This window comes from Nerophis ophidion, linkage group LG16 (genome assembly GCF_033978795.1).
Source record: "Nerophis ophidion isolate RoL-2023_Sa linkage group LG16, RoL_Noph_v1.0, whole genome shotgun sequence".
Classification (NCBI taxonomy): Eukaryota; Metazoa; Chordata; class Actinopteri; order Syngnathiformes; family Syngnathidae; genus Nerophis; species Nerophis ophidion.
The window spans coordinates 10,098,107-10,114,103 of NC_084626.1; the positions used below are offsets into that span (position 1 = coordinate 10,098,107).

The 15,997-nt window shown below is 40.1% G+C and overlaps 1 protein-coding gene across 1 annotated transcript in view; it reads left to right on the forward strand.

Annotated features, from left to right (window-relative positions):
- The first annotated feature begins 4,096 nt into the window (after positions 1-4,096).
- The window catches only part of eps8l3a (EPS8 signaling adaptor L3a), a 31,881-nt gene continuing 19,980 nt past the window's right edge, over positions 4,097-15,997 (forward strand). The window contains exons 1-5 of the mRNA XM_061875651.1: positions 4,097-4,240; positions 5,982-6,040; positions 6,114-6,199; positions 8,549-8,613; positions 8,682-8,840. Of these exons, the coding sequence (XP_061731635.1) occupies positions 5,991-6,040; positions 6,114-6,199; positions 8,549-8,613; positions 8,682-8,840 (360 nt within the window). The 5' untranslated portion in view covers positions 4,097-4,240; positions 5,982-5,990. The remainder of the gene's footprint in view (positions 4,241-5,981; positions 6,041-6,113; positions 6,200-8,548; positions 8,614-8,681; positions 8,841-15,997) is intronic.

Below are 15,997 nucleotides of genomic sequence, written 5' to 3' on the forward strand. Positions count from 1 at the left end.
ACATGTGCATATACATATATATATATAATCTCCACACACACAATTAAGTGGGTTTTACTTGTATAGCGCTTTTCTACCTTCAAGGTACTCAAAGCGCTTTGACACTACTTCCACATTTACCCATTCACACACACACATTCACACACTGATGGAGGGAGCTGCCATGCAAGGCGCTAACCAGCACCCATCAGGAGCAAGGGTGAAGTGTCTCGCTCAGTACACAACGGACATGACGAGGTTAGTACTAGGTGGGGATTGAACCAGGGACCCTCGGGTAGCGCACGGTACTTGAATTAAAAAAATGTTCACAGGCGGTACATCCCTGAAAAAAGGATGAGAACCACTGCTTTAGGGGACCTCTGACGGTATGGGGACAAAAAAACAGGTCCCCTCAAGGGAAACCTTTTTAAATGATAGATCCATTCTGACGATGCCAAAGTGATTTTTCTTTTCCTATTTTTTACTTAGGAGGACATTTTATACAGCATGATTATACAACATTTACCTTAAAGCAGTGGTTCGCAACATTTTTTCAGTGATGTAACCCCTGTGAACATTTTTTCAATTAAAGTACCCCATAATCAGAGCAAAGCATTTTTGGTTGAAAAAAAGAGATAAAGAAGTAAAATACAGCACTATGTCATCAGTTTCTGATTTATTAAATTGTATAACAGAGCAAAATATTGCTCATTTGTAGTGGTCTTTCTTGAACTAAATGCAAAAAAAGATATAAAAATAACTAAAAACTCGTTGAAAAATAAACAAGTGATTCAATTATAAATAAAGATTTCTACACATAGAAGTAATCATCAACTTAAAGTGCCCTCTTTGGGGATTGTAATAGAGATCCATCTGGATTCATGAACTTACTTCTAAACATTTCTTCACAAAAAAAGAAATCTTTAACATCAATATTTATGGAACATGTCCACAAAAAATCTAGCTGTCAACACTGGATATTACATTGTTGTATTTCTTTTGACAGTTTATGAACTTACATTCACATTTTGTTAAAGTGTTAGTCAATAAATATATTTACAAAGGATTTTTGAATTGTTGCTATTTTTAAAATATTTTTTAAAAATCTCACTTACCCCTTGGCATACCTTCAAGTACCCCCAGGGGTACGGGTACCCCCATTTGAGAACCACTGCCTGAAAGTATGATTCATATTTAAGAATTTTCCATCTATTGGAGTTGCAGACAACTTCATTAGTGCTAAATAGCAGTTTTCTGTAATGTCACAGAAGATGCAGGATTTGCTTTGAAAACTTCCTATAAGAGGACAGCTGTAGTGCTGTATTATGAGGATCATGTAATATTTAATTTGAACTTCTTTTTTTTTTTTTTTTAATGGTCCTCAGTCGTCATGTACAGATTTGTTTGAATTATGCAAAATTATTTCAATTTGGTCCCCATGAACCACAGCTGTGATCAACGGTATTCAACCCCCACACAATTTTGGTGTTTTAGCAAGTTGGACATTTATTCCGTATTTTGTTTATAGTCATATCAAATAAAGATGCATTAAATAGACAAATACAACTTGAATTACAACATATTTTGTAACATACCAAACAGTGTCATTTCTCTTAATATCTCATTGACAAAATTATTCAACCCCTTGAAGATCATAACTCTTAAGAACAGAATTTGAATAAGGTCTTTTCAATCAGGTGTTGAAAACATCTTTATATGTGATTAGAACCATAACGATTGAAAAAGACTGTGACGCTCAGCTTCTTGTAGATGGTCAATGGTGTATTTGCAACATGGTGAAGTCCAGGGAGTGGTCAAAGAAGTCAAGAGAGGAGGTAATTCCTCTTCATAAGAAAGGATATGGATTTAACAAAAGAGCAAAGACATTACACATTCCAAGAGACAGAGTTGGGAGCATAATTCGCAAGTTTAAAGTTAAAGGCACAGTGGAAACACTACCTGAGCGTGGTAGAAAGAGGATGATGTGTGCAGTACAGTGGTGAAAAACCCCCAGTTAACAGCTGAGGAACTACAACAGGAGATTGCAGAGGGGGGAATGCAGGTTTCGTCCCAGACAATAAGGCGCGCACTACGAGATGAAGGCCTCCATGCCAGAACTCCCAGGCGTACCCCACTTCTGACTACCAGGCACAAGAAAATAGACTCCAGTATGCCAAAAATCATTTGGACAAACCCCAAAGTTTTTGGGAAACTGTTCTATGGAGTGATGAGACAAAACTGGAACTCTTTGGGCCTATGAATCAACGTTATGTCTGGAGGAGAAAAAATGAAGCTTACAAAGACAAGAACACCTTGCCTACTGTTAAGCATGGTGGGGGGTCAATCATGCTCTGGGGCTGTTTCTCTGCTTCAGGTACCGGGAATCTCCAGCGTGTTCAAGGCATTATGAATGCTATTTCCTACCAGGATATATTAGCTGCAAATGTCATGAAGTCAGTGACGAAGCTGAGGCTTGGGAGACGTTGGACCTTCCAACAGGACAACGATCCCAAGCATACCTCCAAATCAACATCAGAGTGGTTGCAGAAGAAGGGCTTGAAGACTCTGGAGTGGCCTTCACAGTCGCCAGACCTAAATCCTATAGAAAACCTGTGGTGGGACTTGAAGAAGGCAGTTGCAGCACGCAAGCCCAAGAATATGAATGAACTGGAGGCCTTTGCCCAAGAGGAATGGGCTAAAATACCTGTAGATCGTTGCAAGAAGCTTGTGTCCGGTTATGTATCACGTTTGAAGGATGCAATTACTGCCAAAGGGTGTTCTACTATGTACTAAAGATGCATGTAACTAGGGGGTTGAATCATTTTGTCAATGAGATATTAAGAAAAAATTCCTTTTTTGGTATTTTGTAAAATACAATGTTACAATTTAAGTTGCATTTGTCTATTTGACACATCTTTATTTGATATGACGATAAACAAAATACGGAATAAATGTCCAACTTGCTAAAACACCAAAATTGTGTTGGGGTTGAATAATTTTGATCACAAGTGCATATTAACTCTTGTTTCCCAGGGTCCCCAGTAAGAATGGTCAGCACATTACTTCAACAATCTAGAGATTTAAAGACGTGTATGAGCTAACTGGGCAGTGGCTTTTTTACCTCATTTTTTTTATGCCTCCACAACCTGTAGAAAGGGTGGTCCCCACAAGCGATGATCAAAAACTTGGTCCCCATTCCAAATGATAACCAGTGTGTGTGTGTGTGTGTGTGTGTGTGTGTGTGTGTGTGTGTGTGTGTGTGTGTGTGTGTGTGTGTGTGTGTTAGAAGAGGCGCCTCTGAATGAGAGGTAGCTCAGTGTGCCGGGCATCTTCTTCTAGAAAAGTCCGGTCTCATCACAACTAAAACTTGCTGCAATACGAAAGCCTGCTTCATCAACTCTTTCATACTTATGTGCGCCATGAATATACTCTTCGCAAAGAGTCTTTGTTTTTAACTCCGCAGCGATTCCCCCTTCCTTCTACGCTGGTCTGTTGTCTTTTTGGGACTCATATTGAGTTAGCAGAATGGACAAAACTTGTCAAAATGGGAAAAAAAAACACAGAAAAAGGCAGACACGCTGAAGCACTGCGAAGTGACTAGTAGTGTACAAAAGTGCTTTGCCCTGCTTTTTGCCTGCAGGTGGGACACAAAGTGAATGGAAAAGAGGAATATTTGGCTCGATCTAAAAGTCCATGAGTTTAAAAGTTTGCGAATAGAGGGATTCGTACATCGAGATTGCACTGTTTTTATGATGGCCTCTTACGTCACACGTGGAGATATTATTAATAATTACTCCTGTACAGCTCTCGCACCAATGATTAGGTAATTAGATGTTTTTAACGACACAACTATGTCTTTTCCATTAATGTTTAACAGAGTGATTCCTCCTCAGGTGACGCAACAACGAACCAGCAGGTGCTTTTTATTGTGGAGGTGGTAGCCATTTAATTTTTTTTTCTTTCTTTCAAAGTGAACCCATTCATCATTTTTTTCTAGGCAAATGTGCACACAAATGGGACAATTCAATAATGACACAGATTGTGTTGGGCTTGTGTCGTCATGGAAACGTAGAAACACTTTCCATATCTGGCAACCTTTGCTCGGGTTGGACCCCGCAGCGAATAAAAGCAGCGAAGTTCTTCCACGCTTCATTGTGTCACTCAGGCAGGACTTTGCACTCGCAACATAACATGAGTTTATGCGGCATTTGAAATAGTCTACAAGGGACGATTGCCAACTTCAAGTAGTTCAAGACAAAAGGTAAGAAGATGCTTTAGTCATATTGTTTGGTTGCTTAACAGCTTTAGATGTTAAATCGATTAATTTAATGAAGTGATGGTATGATGATAGTAATAATCTTATTCTGCGTCACTTGTTTTTCAAGGTAAGACCATTTTATGGGACATAATTCTTGTCTAATATTGATCATTCAATCACACCCTAACTTGTTCATACTTAGACTAACAATAATTTTTTTGCTTACTTTCTGTCATTCAGTCTGTTCACTTTTTGTGTGAAAAACAGGATGTTGAAACAAATAGGCAAATAGAATACATATTAAAAAAATGTAAGATAAACATAAGTGCATATATATTTGAATACATTAATCCATGTTTAACCCTGATAGGAAAAAGAGTGACTATTTTGTCCTTTCAGCAGGTTTGCTATATTTTTTATTTTGATACTCCATCATAAATTATTTTTCTATTAAAGTGTTTATTAAGGTAAATTACAAATGTTTAATGTCCAATCTTTTCCCACGTAACAGTACATACAAATCCCTAAAAAAAAATTTAGATTACATTTTCTTTACTTTCTTTGTTAAAATCAGCCGTCTTTTGCATATCCGAGGTTGAGTTGCGGGGGCAGCAGCCTAAGCAGAGAAGTCCACCACACTCCCAACTTCCCCCCACCACTTTGTCCAGCTTTTCCCGAGGGGTCCCGAGGCGTTCCTACTTTGCTCAAATCTCTCAATACACTTTAGCCTTAAACAAAAATACCAAACATGTAAAGTTTTCTATTATATTATAACTCTTAAAGGCTTTTGTATAAAACAATATCATTAAAATATGCATAAGTTATTTTACTAATTTAGACCTGTGACATGATCTGATCAAAAGGCATTCAAAAGGGTCAAAATGTAAAAAAAAATATTATATATTAAATGTAAAATACACAGTACAGGCCAAAAGATTGGACACACCTTCTCATTAAATGTGTTTTCTTTATTTTCATGAATATTTACATTGTAGATTGTCACTGCATGCATCAAAACTATGAATGAACACATGTGGAGTTATGTACTTAACAATAAAAGTTGAAATAACTGGAAACATGTTTTATATTCTAGTTTCTTCAAAATAGCCACCCTTTGCTCTGATTACCACTCTGTAATTTTTTTAATTTATTTTCTAGTTTCTTCAAAATAGCCACCCTTTGCACACTCTAGGCTTTCTCTCGATGAGTTTCAAGTCCCCTTAAATGGTATTCACTTCACAGGTGTGCTTGAAGCTCATCGAGGGAATGCCAAGAGTGTGCAAAAGTGGGGCGATTTTGAAGACACTAGAATATAAAACAAAGAAAATGAACACATGAATGAGAAGGTGTGTCCAAACTTTTGCCCTGTACTGTGTTTGATTAGGACTGGTGTTGATTGAGACATATGAGCAAGAAAAGTAATCAAAAAATGATTTCAAAATGTGTTTTTACACCCTTTAAAGATTAAAAAAGGAAATTTGAAAATTTACAAAAATATATATTTTTTAAACTTAGTTATGTATTATTTTTACCAAATGTCTATGTTTCATGCTTGACTGTTCAATTCTTAATTAATTATTTTAATGTTGAATATTTAACTAGTGTACTCCAGCAAACTAGCCTCTTTCTTTGATTTAACAAATGTGTACACAAAACATGTTAGGGTTGTTTTATAATAAGCTAAAGTATAACCACTGAAGTCCTGCTGGTGTTAGTAAGAGTGCTCCAATGTCATGTGACCCAGCAAGTGAGGATGGACAGGACTGATGACACCAACAGCTACACGGGATCCATCCAGTCCAAGTACGTGTGTTCCTCTCAGTATGTACACACTGTACACACATTGCTAGTACCTGGCTTGTATGTGTCGTGACAGCGGCTACTCCGCCTCGGACGAGGTGTCGTCACAGCTGTCGTCGCAGGTGTCATGTATGTCGAGGCCCAGTGCAAAGTCAATATACCGTAAGTAAACCTGATGTCACATGACTAAGTCGTACTTATTTATTTATTTACTGTATTTTTTTATTTTTTATTTTTCCTATCAATCTTCATACTGTGGGGCAAAAAAGTATTTAGTCAGCCACCGATTGTGCAAGTTCTCCCACTTAAAATGATGACAGAGGTCTGTAATTTTCATCATAGGTACACTTCAACTGTGAGAGACAGAATGTGAAAAAAAAATCCAGGAATTCACATTGTAGGAATTTTAAAGAATTTATTTGTAAATTATGGTGGAAAATAAGTATTTGGTCAACCATTCAAAGCTCTCACTGATGGATGGAGGTTTTGGCTCAAAATCTCACGATACATGGCCCCATTCATTCTTTCCTTAACATGGATACATCGTCCTGTCCCCTTAGCAGAAAAACAGCCCCAAAGCATGATGTTTCCACCCCCATGCTTCACAGTAGGTGTGGGGTTCTTGGGATGCAACTCTGTATTCTTCTTCCTCTAAACAAGACAAGTTGAGTTTATACCAAAATGGATACATGGATGATACAGCAGAGGATTGGGAGAATGTCATGTGGTCAGATGAAACGAAAATAGAACTTTTTGGTATAAACTCAACTCGTTGTGTTTGGAGGAATAAGAATACTGAGTTGCATCCCAAGAACACCACACCTACTGTGAAGCATGGGGGTGGAAACATCATGCTTTGGGGCTGTTTTTCTGCTAAGGGGACAGGACGATTTATCCGTGTTAAGGAAAGAATGAATGGGGCCATGTATCGTGAGATTTTGAGCCAAAACCTCCTTCCATCAGTGAGAGCTTTGAATGGTTGACCAAATACTTATTTTCCACCATAATTTACAAATATTTTTTTTAAAATTCCATCTATCCATCTTCTTCCGCTTAGCCGAGGTCGGGTCGTGGGGGCAGCAGCCTAAGCAGGGAAGCCCAGACTTCCCTCTCCCCAGCCACTTTGTCTAGCTCTTCCCGGGGGATCCCGAGGCATTCCCAGGCTAGCCGGGAGAGATAGTCTTCCCAACGTGTCCTGGGTCTTCCCCGTGGCCTCCTACCGGTTGGGCGTGCCCTAAACACCTCCCTAAAATTCCTACAATGTGAATTCCTGTATTTTTTTCACATTCTGTCCCTCACAGTTGAAGTGTACTTATGATGAAAATTACAGACCTCTGTCATCATTTTAAGTGGGAGAACTTGCACAATCGGTGGCTGACTAAATACTTTTTTGCCCCACTGTATGTCTTACTTGTATTTTATTATTTATCTCTACTCATGGTTCTTACTATTTTACAAGTTTTATTATTTTTATTTTCCAACGTTCTTCAGATGAGCCAACTGCCTCAGGGGTTATCAGCCGTGCTTGTGGGGGCGCTATTGTGTCAGCGTCCTGGTGGCCATGATGGTCTGATGACCTCGAGACCTTGATTGATTGATTGAAACTTTTATTAGTAGATTGCACAGTATAGTACATATTCCGTACAATTGACCACTAAATGGTAACACCCGAATAAGTTTTTCAACTTGTTTAAGTCGGGGTCCACATTAATCAATTCATGGTAACCTCCGAATTCGGGACATGGGGGGGCAGGAGGGTTTATAATGTAGCGTCCCGGAAGAGTTAGTGCTGCAAGGGGTTCTGGGTATTTGTTCTGTTGTGTTTATGTTGTGTTACGGTGCAGATGTTCTCCCGAAATGTGTTTGTCTTTCTTGTTTGGTGTGGGTTCACAGTGTGGCGCATATTTGTAACAGTGTTAAAGTTGTTTATATGGCCACCCTCAGTGTGACCTGTATGGCTGTTGATCAAGTATGCTTTGCATTCACTTGTGTGTGTGTAAAAGCCGCATATATCATGTGAGTAGGCCGGCAGGCTGTTTGTATGGAGGGAAAGCCGTCGTGATGACAGCTTGTAGAGGATGCTAAAGGCAGAGCCTTTAAGGCATGCCCCCAATATTGTTGTCCGGGTGGAAATCGAGAGAAATTCTGGAGAATGGTTGCCCTGGGAGATTTTCGGGAGGGGCACTGAAATTTGGGAGTCTCCCGGAAAAATCGTGAGGGTTGGCAAGAATGCCTAGTGCAGATGGCTCCTGTGATAGTGTTTACTCACATGTCTCCTCTGTACTCAGGCATGCAATCATTTGTCCATACAGTTGCATATTTCTGCATGTGCGTCTGTGTTTTGTAGCTGTGTCCATGCATACGTATGTGATAATGGGGGATATGGGTCACCGGGGTATTGTTTTTAACTTTGTAAATCACTTAGCGTTGCATTTCATTTATGTATGAAAAGCGCTTTATAAATAAAGTTTGACTGATTGATAAATAATAACCATGGTTATGTCTGAACAGTGCGAAGGAAGGAGTACGCCGCCTCCATGAACAAGAACATCACCTATTTCCATTACAGAGTGGAGGTAAGACGCTGTCATGGAGTGCTGTGTGCTGCTGAGTGCTGTTCTAACGTTGTGCTCGGTTGTGTCAGCATCTACTCACATGCGAGCTGGACGGTGAGGAGCTGGGATGCCTCGCCGACTGCGTGGAGCGCCTCAGTCTGCTTGACACGATGGGCCGGGTGTGGAGTCAGAACATGCTGCTGGAGGTCAATGGGCCAGATCTGCTGCTCTCAGACACAGAGAGCAAGGTCAGTGACATTAGCTGGAATGTGGAATCAGCTGTGGACGGGTACCGTTCATTTTTCAACCCATACGGTACTAATTACCCAGTGGTGGGCCAGCAAGGCTTTCTGTGCCGGCCTAACATAACCAGAAATCATGATCATAATTAAAGATTAAAGTATTTTTGTATTTACTTTCCCTAAATATCTAAAATTATTCATATTCTCTTCATGTCACATTATGCTCCTTCCAATGCTGTTGTTTTTAGGTTGGAGTCTCCATCCAATCTGAATTCAGCTAGTTTATGTTGCCATGCTGTACCAAATCTGCCCGAAGCCTTCAGAGTCAGAAATGAGAGCGTCAGTGCACTGTGAGTGAACGGACAAATTGAGTTGATAGACAGTTGCGATAGCCAATCAGGTCACGAGTTGTTGTCAGTAAGACCTTCTAGATGGCCTGAGGCTGTGATTGGATACTCACTTGGGAGTCCCAAGTGAGTATCCAATCACAAGTTGCGAAAACAGGATGTGGCCCCTGTACCTTACGAGCCATAGAAAGCCACAGAAAACTCACCGGTAAAAAAACCCTGAAGATAAAGTGTTTCTCTTACACCTAGTAATCCGCTGTGGACAGACGGGGGCAAGCAATGCAAGCTTAGCGAGCGGTGCGCGCTCCCGCAAAGGAAATCAATATTTGGCAGGCAATCAATTTTTGGCACAACACCGCCAGCGAAATGGTTTGCTCGCCACTTTCACACGCATCAAACCGACTACAAGCGGTACCACTGGCTTATACGGCGTCGGCTGGGTGCTACACATTGCGAGTTCAAATCCCTTTTGAGGTTGCGGGGGATGCTGGTGCCTATTTTAGCTACAATCGGGCGGAAGGCAGCATACACCCTGGACAAGTCACCACCTCATCGCAGGGCCAACACAGATAGACAGACAACATTCACACTCACATTCACACACTAGGGACCATTTAGTGTTGCCAATCAACCTATCCCCAGGTGCATGTCTTTGGAAGTGGGAGGAAGCCGGAGTACCCGGAGGGAACACACGCATTCACGGGGAGGACATGCAAACTCCACACAGAAAGATCCCAAGCCTGGGATTAAACCTTCGTGTTGTGAGGCACACGCACTAACCCCTCTCCCACCGTGAAGCCCTGCGAGTTCAAATATTTCATTTTTTTATTTTTTCATGTTTCATTTGTTTTATACAATTCTTTTATTTTGACAGTAAGATATGTTTTAATTGCTGAAGCGGGTTTATTAAATGTTAAATGCGTCGAAAAATAGACCCTTTTGTACACTGTTGAGGGGGGGTCAATGCACAGTAGCGTGCAAATGGTAAATGGGTTGTACTTGGATAGCGCTTTTCTACCTATTTTTAATGAACTTAAAGCGCTTTGACACTATTTCCACATTCACCCATTCACACACACATTCACACACTGATGGCGGGAGCTGCCATGCACGGCGTTAACCAGGATCCATCAGGAGCAAGGGTGAAGTGTCTTGCTCAAGGACACAACGGATACCAATACTCAGCGATACAATAATTTTGTGTGTGTTAATAAATAGGAATTGTTTTGATAGTAAAATATATTATATTGCAACATTTAAAAAAGGGCTAACTATGATAACTGCAGTCCAGTTGTCACATCTTATTTTATTATCACATTTCTCAGTCTCATTTGCAAGTATCTACTCAGTGACCTTGTGGCTAGAGTGTCCACTCCGAGATCGATAGGTCGTGAGTTCAAATCCCGGCCGAGTCATACCAAAGACTATAAAAATGGGACCCATTACCTCCCTGCTTGGCACTCAGCATTAAGGGTTGGAATTGGGGGTTAAATCACCATAAATGATTCCCGGGCGTGGCACCGCTGCTGCCCACTGCTCCCCTCACCTCCCAGGGGGTGATCAAGGGTGATGGATCAAATGCAGAGAATAATTTCGCCACATCTCGTATGTGTGTGACAATCATCGGTACTTTAACTTTTTAACTTTTAAGTACAGTGGAACCTCCAGCTACAAACTTTACTGGTTCTTGAACTTAAATTTAAGTGTTACTTCCAGGGTTCCCTCTCCCCTCTAAGTCTAATTCCACAGAGATTCCCTCCTTCTTTCCAGGCTTGTTTGCATGCTTTTTAGAGCCCATATTGAGTAAGCAAAATAACGCAGAAAATACTTGGTGAATTGCCAAAAAAGAAGCACTGAGAAGTGGCGACCATATAATGGACCGCGTGAACAGGATGTGATGTAAGGGGCTCCGCTTGTCAAAAATGGCCGTGCCCTGTGTGTACTGTATTGATTGATTGATGGATTGATACTTTTATTAGTAGATTGAACAGTACATTACATATTCCGTACAATTGACCACTAAATGGTAACACTCAAATACGTTTTTCAACTTGTTTAATCAATTCATGGTACTGCACAGGAAGTGATTTGTTGAAAACGGCAGCGTCCTAAGGCTTCCAGCTGCACACAACATGAATGAATGAAGCGTTTGAGACATGTTTCGCACACAAAGGTATATTTGGCACGTTCTAAAAGATTGTAAACCAAAAAGTTCGCAAATAGAGGGGTTCGTAAATGGAGGTTCCACTGCATGACAATAAATTGCAATTACAATTGCAAGTCCAAGACGTTCGATTAGCAGTAGTGAAACCCAATATCTAAGTTACATTCAAACCAGTGTGGGTGGCACTGGGAGCAGGTGGGTAAAGTGTCTTGCCCAAGGACACAACGGCAGTGACTAGGAAGGCGGAAGCGGGGATCAAACCTGCAACCCTCAAGTTGCTGACACAGCCGCTCTACCAACCGAGCTATACTGCCCCACAGTCAGTTCAGTCTTTGCTAAACCTCGTCTAAAAAGTGTAAATAATGTAAGTATTTTACTTATTACGCACCAGCTGTTTGTAACATTCATCTTAGTTGTAGTTTTCATTAACATATTTGAAGGTGTTGAAATTGACACAGAGCAGCACGGTGCATCAGGGGTTAGTGCATGTGCCTCACAATACAAAGGTCTTGAGTTCAATCCCAGGCTTGGGATCTTTCTGTGTGGAGTTTGCATGTTCTCCCCGTGACTGTGTGGGTTCACTACGGGTACTCCGGCTTCCTCCCACCTCCAAAAACATGCACCTGGGGATAGGTTGATTGGCAACACTAAATTGGCCCTAGTGTGTGAATGTGAGTGTGAATGTTGTCTGTCTATCTGTGTTGACTCTGGGATGAGGTAGCGACTTGTCCAGGGTGTACACCGCCTTCTGCCCGAATGCAGCTGAGATAAGTTCCAGCACCCCCGCGACCCCTAAAGGGACAAGTGGTAGAAAATGGATGGATGGATGGAAATTGCCACATAAAATGATTTGTGCTAATCAGTAGCATGTCAATAGCAAAGCCAATATCTATTAGCATTAAGTGAGCACATTTCTGAAAAAGTGGGACCTTACTTAACTTTTATTAGAACGTTTTTTTTGTAGTCAATTTCTTTGTTGGCACTGGAAATTGCAACATTGCTAAGAGGTAGTTTGGCTGAATATGCTCTCAGTCTACTGCAGTGATCGCCAAGTGCATAAGTGGATTTTATGTAAATCGCTGCCAGTTAGGATTGGCGGGTGTCAGTCTGTGCAAAAAAGTACCGGATTTATACATACACATATCCTGCCTTCCCCTGAGTGGTTGCAGAAGCTCTGTGTGTTCCTTAATGTTTCCCTCTTGTTTTTTTACATTTTGGTTTAAATTCCTTCGGGACTGCGCTACTTTGAATACTTTTTGTGTGGACTTTTTGAATCTTCACTCCAACCGCATAATTTCATCATTGTAGGATAAATGAAAGCCTATCCTATCCTTTGTATATATAGTATATTTAATACGTATAGAATACTTGATCACTTATCTTTGAGACACTTGTGATTTAGGGCTATATAAATAAACATTAATTGATTGATTGATCTTCTTGGAGGTGCGTTTAGGCTTGTTATCATGTTGGAAAATTGCCATGCGTCCCAGTTTTTTCGTAGTACATATTTGGAACTAACACTTGGCTCATTGTGCCGCACCTTCCCAGTGGCGGCAGCACTCACAACCAACAAATTGTTTGGCTGCAGGCAAAAGAGAATTCTCTGAAGTTGCCAGCTATTTACACAATACCTGTCTTGTCCTGAGATACAAGTTGTACACTGACTACTCTGAAGTATATCCAACTTCATTTCTATAGTATTTTACGTTGACAAGATAAAATAAAATGCTTTCTTTGCTTTTCAAATCTGAGTATAGAAACTTTTTATTCTCATCAAAGTACAAATGTTTTCTCTGAATATGATGACTTTATTCTTCATTCCCACAAGGTTAAAGTTTTATTTCTGGAAACAAATGAGACTATATCTTATTCCAAGATTCAAGGAACATTATTGTCATACCAGTACATGTGAGATGGCACAAACCTTTGAACTAGATATACCGTATTTTTTGGACTGTAAGGCGCACTTAAAATAATTACATTTTCTCAAAAATTGACAGTGCGCCTTATGACCCAGTGCGCCTAATGTACGGAATAATTCTGGTTATGCTTAGCAACCTCAAAGCTATTTTATGTGGTACATGGTGTAATGATAAGTGTGACCAGTAAATGACAGTCACACACAAAAGATACGTGTAGACTGCAATATGACGCCAGTAAACAACACAAAAACTTTATATGTTCCATTCAGAATAAAGAACATTACACACGGTACTCAAAAATCTTCAAAATGTTTTAGTATGACTTTGAAGCTGCACCGCTTGATGGATTGTCAGCCCATTATGGCTACCGTAGTCAGAGATACAAGATTGCAAAACCGACTTTTCTTACCTTTTGGTACAGGCTGATATGTATTTAAGATCTGCATAAGTCCTGAAAATTTGCGCACGTCCGCCACTGTAGTCCATATCGATTACGTAGACGATAAACCTCTTCTTTGTCTCTATATTCTTGTTATGGGACATTTACCCTCTGCTGTGGCCATTTCTAATACAAAGTAGCGTAAAGTTCTAACTTATATATCACTATGAAAGCACTAAAAACTATTACTATAGTCGGTTTACATAATTCACCCATGGAACTTTAGTTATTAGAGAGTTCCTGTCGGACGGTTTTTCACAGGGCACATTTCAGGCGTTGTTGCACTGGTGAAACACAAATAAGGAGATGCTGCTCTGTTGTTGATTTAAGTAAAGTCTGAATGTCATTAAAACAGTTAGATCCATCTTTTGACACTTCTTCCACTCCTGTCCTTGCACGCTACACCGCTACAACAAAGATGACGGGGAGAAGACGCTGTCGAAAGTGAGCCACGTAAACAATATTCCCCACAAAACGGTGCATCTTGAAGTGACTGTCAGAAAGCATTTTGAGCAAAGAACCTCCATTACATGTTATGTAGACCACGAGGCAGTGTTTTCAATTTAGAAAAAAATATATATATTATGACCCCTTTAAAGCGCCTAATAAGCGTATTTTGTACGAAAAAAAACTTGAATAGATCCGCTCATCGGCAGTGCACCTTATAATCCTTTGCCCCCTATGGTCCATAAAATACGATGCCACAAAAACAATACTGTCCAAACTGTACACTGACTACGCCAAATGATTTCCACTTTGTAAAATCTTGTATGGTGTAAGTGCAAAACACTTTTACATTTAATTTTTTCTCCTTATATGATGATTTCATTCCCATAAGGTTAGAACTATTTTCTTGACAAAATGAGAATTAATTTCTCTTAAGATTAAAAATTATTATACAATATTACACCTTTTATTCTGATGAACTCACAACATGTACAAACTGTACACTAACTTCTCTCTATTATATCCATTGTCTTTTGTTAAGATGTCATTTAATGTTTGCTGATGAAATGTACAGAACAGACACACCTTCTCCTCATTCAACGTGTTTTCTTTATTTTCATGACTTTTTACATAGTAGATAGTCGCTGAAGGCATCAGAACTATGAATGAACACATGTGGAGTTATGTACTCAACAAAAAAGGTGAAATAACTGAAAACATGTTTCGTATTCTAGTTTGAGTTATAATTATATAGTGCCTTTCTACCTTTTTTAAGAAACTCAAAGAGCTTTTACACAATTTCCACATTCACCCATTCACACACACACACACACACACATTCACACACTGATGGCGGAAGCTGCCATGCAAGGGTGAAGTAGATAGATAGATAGATAGATAGATAGTACTTTATCTATTCCGTCAGGAGAGTTCCTTCAGAAAAATTACAATTTTCAGCACAATCCCATTCAAGATCAGACAAACATTACAGGGAGACAGAACAGGATCGCTGACGGGTCTGCCGGCTTCCAGCGCCCCTTACAAAAAAGATGACATACAGGTAAACAAGGTAAACAAGTGTCTAGCTCAAGGACACTACGGACATGACTAGGATAGTAGAAGGTGAGGATTCAACCAGTAACGCTCAGATTGCTGGCACAGTCACTCTACTAACTTCACCACGCCGTCCGTTACTTCAAAATAGCCACCTTTTAGTCTGATTACTGCATTGCACATTGTTGGCATTCTCTCAATGAGCTTTAAAGGCCTACTGAAACCCACTACTACCCACCACGCAGTCTGATTGTTTATATATCAATGATGAAATATTAACATTGCAACACATGCCAATACGGCCTTTTTAGTTTACTAAATTACAATTTTAAATTTCCCGGGAGTTTCGTCTTCGAAACGTCGTGTAATGATGACGTGTACGCAAGACGTCACAGGTTTTTAGGAAGTATGAGCGCTGCACACACACACAGCTAAAAGTCGTCTGCTTTAACGGCATAATTATACAGTATTTTGGACATCTGTGTTGCTGAATATTTTGCAATTTGTTCAATTCATGTTGGAGAAGTCACAGTAGAAAGATGGAGTTGGGAAGCTTTAGCCTTTAGCCACACAAACACACGGTTCCTTGTTTAAAATTCCTGGAGGTGAAACTTTCCTATGGATCAGAGCGCGGTCAAGCCAACATGGATCCCAACCAAATGTCAACCAGCAGGTTTCGGTGAGAAAATTGTGGTTAAAAAGTCAGTTCTTACCGGAGAAAAGCTGAGCTTTTGCTGTCCAAAGCTGCCGTCAACTCCCCTGAGACACTGCACGTCAAGACACCCGTG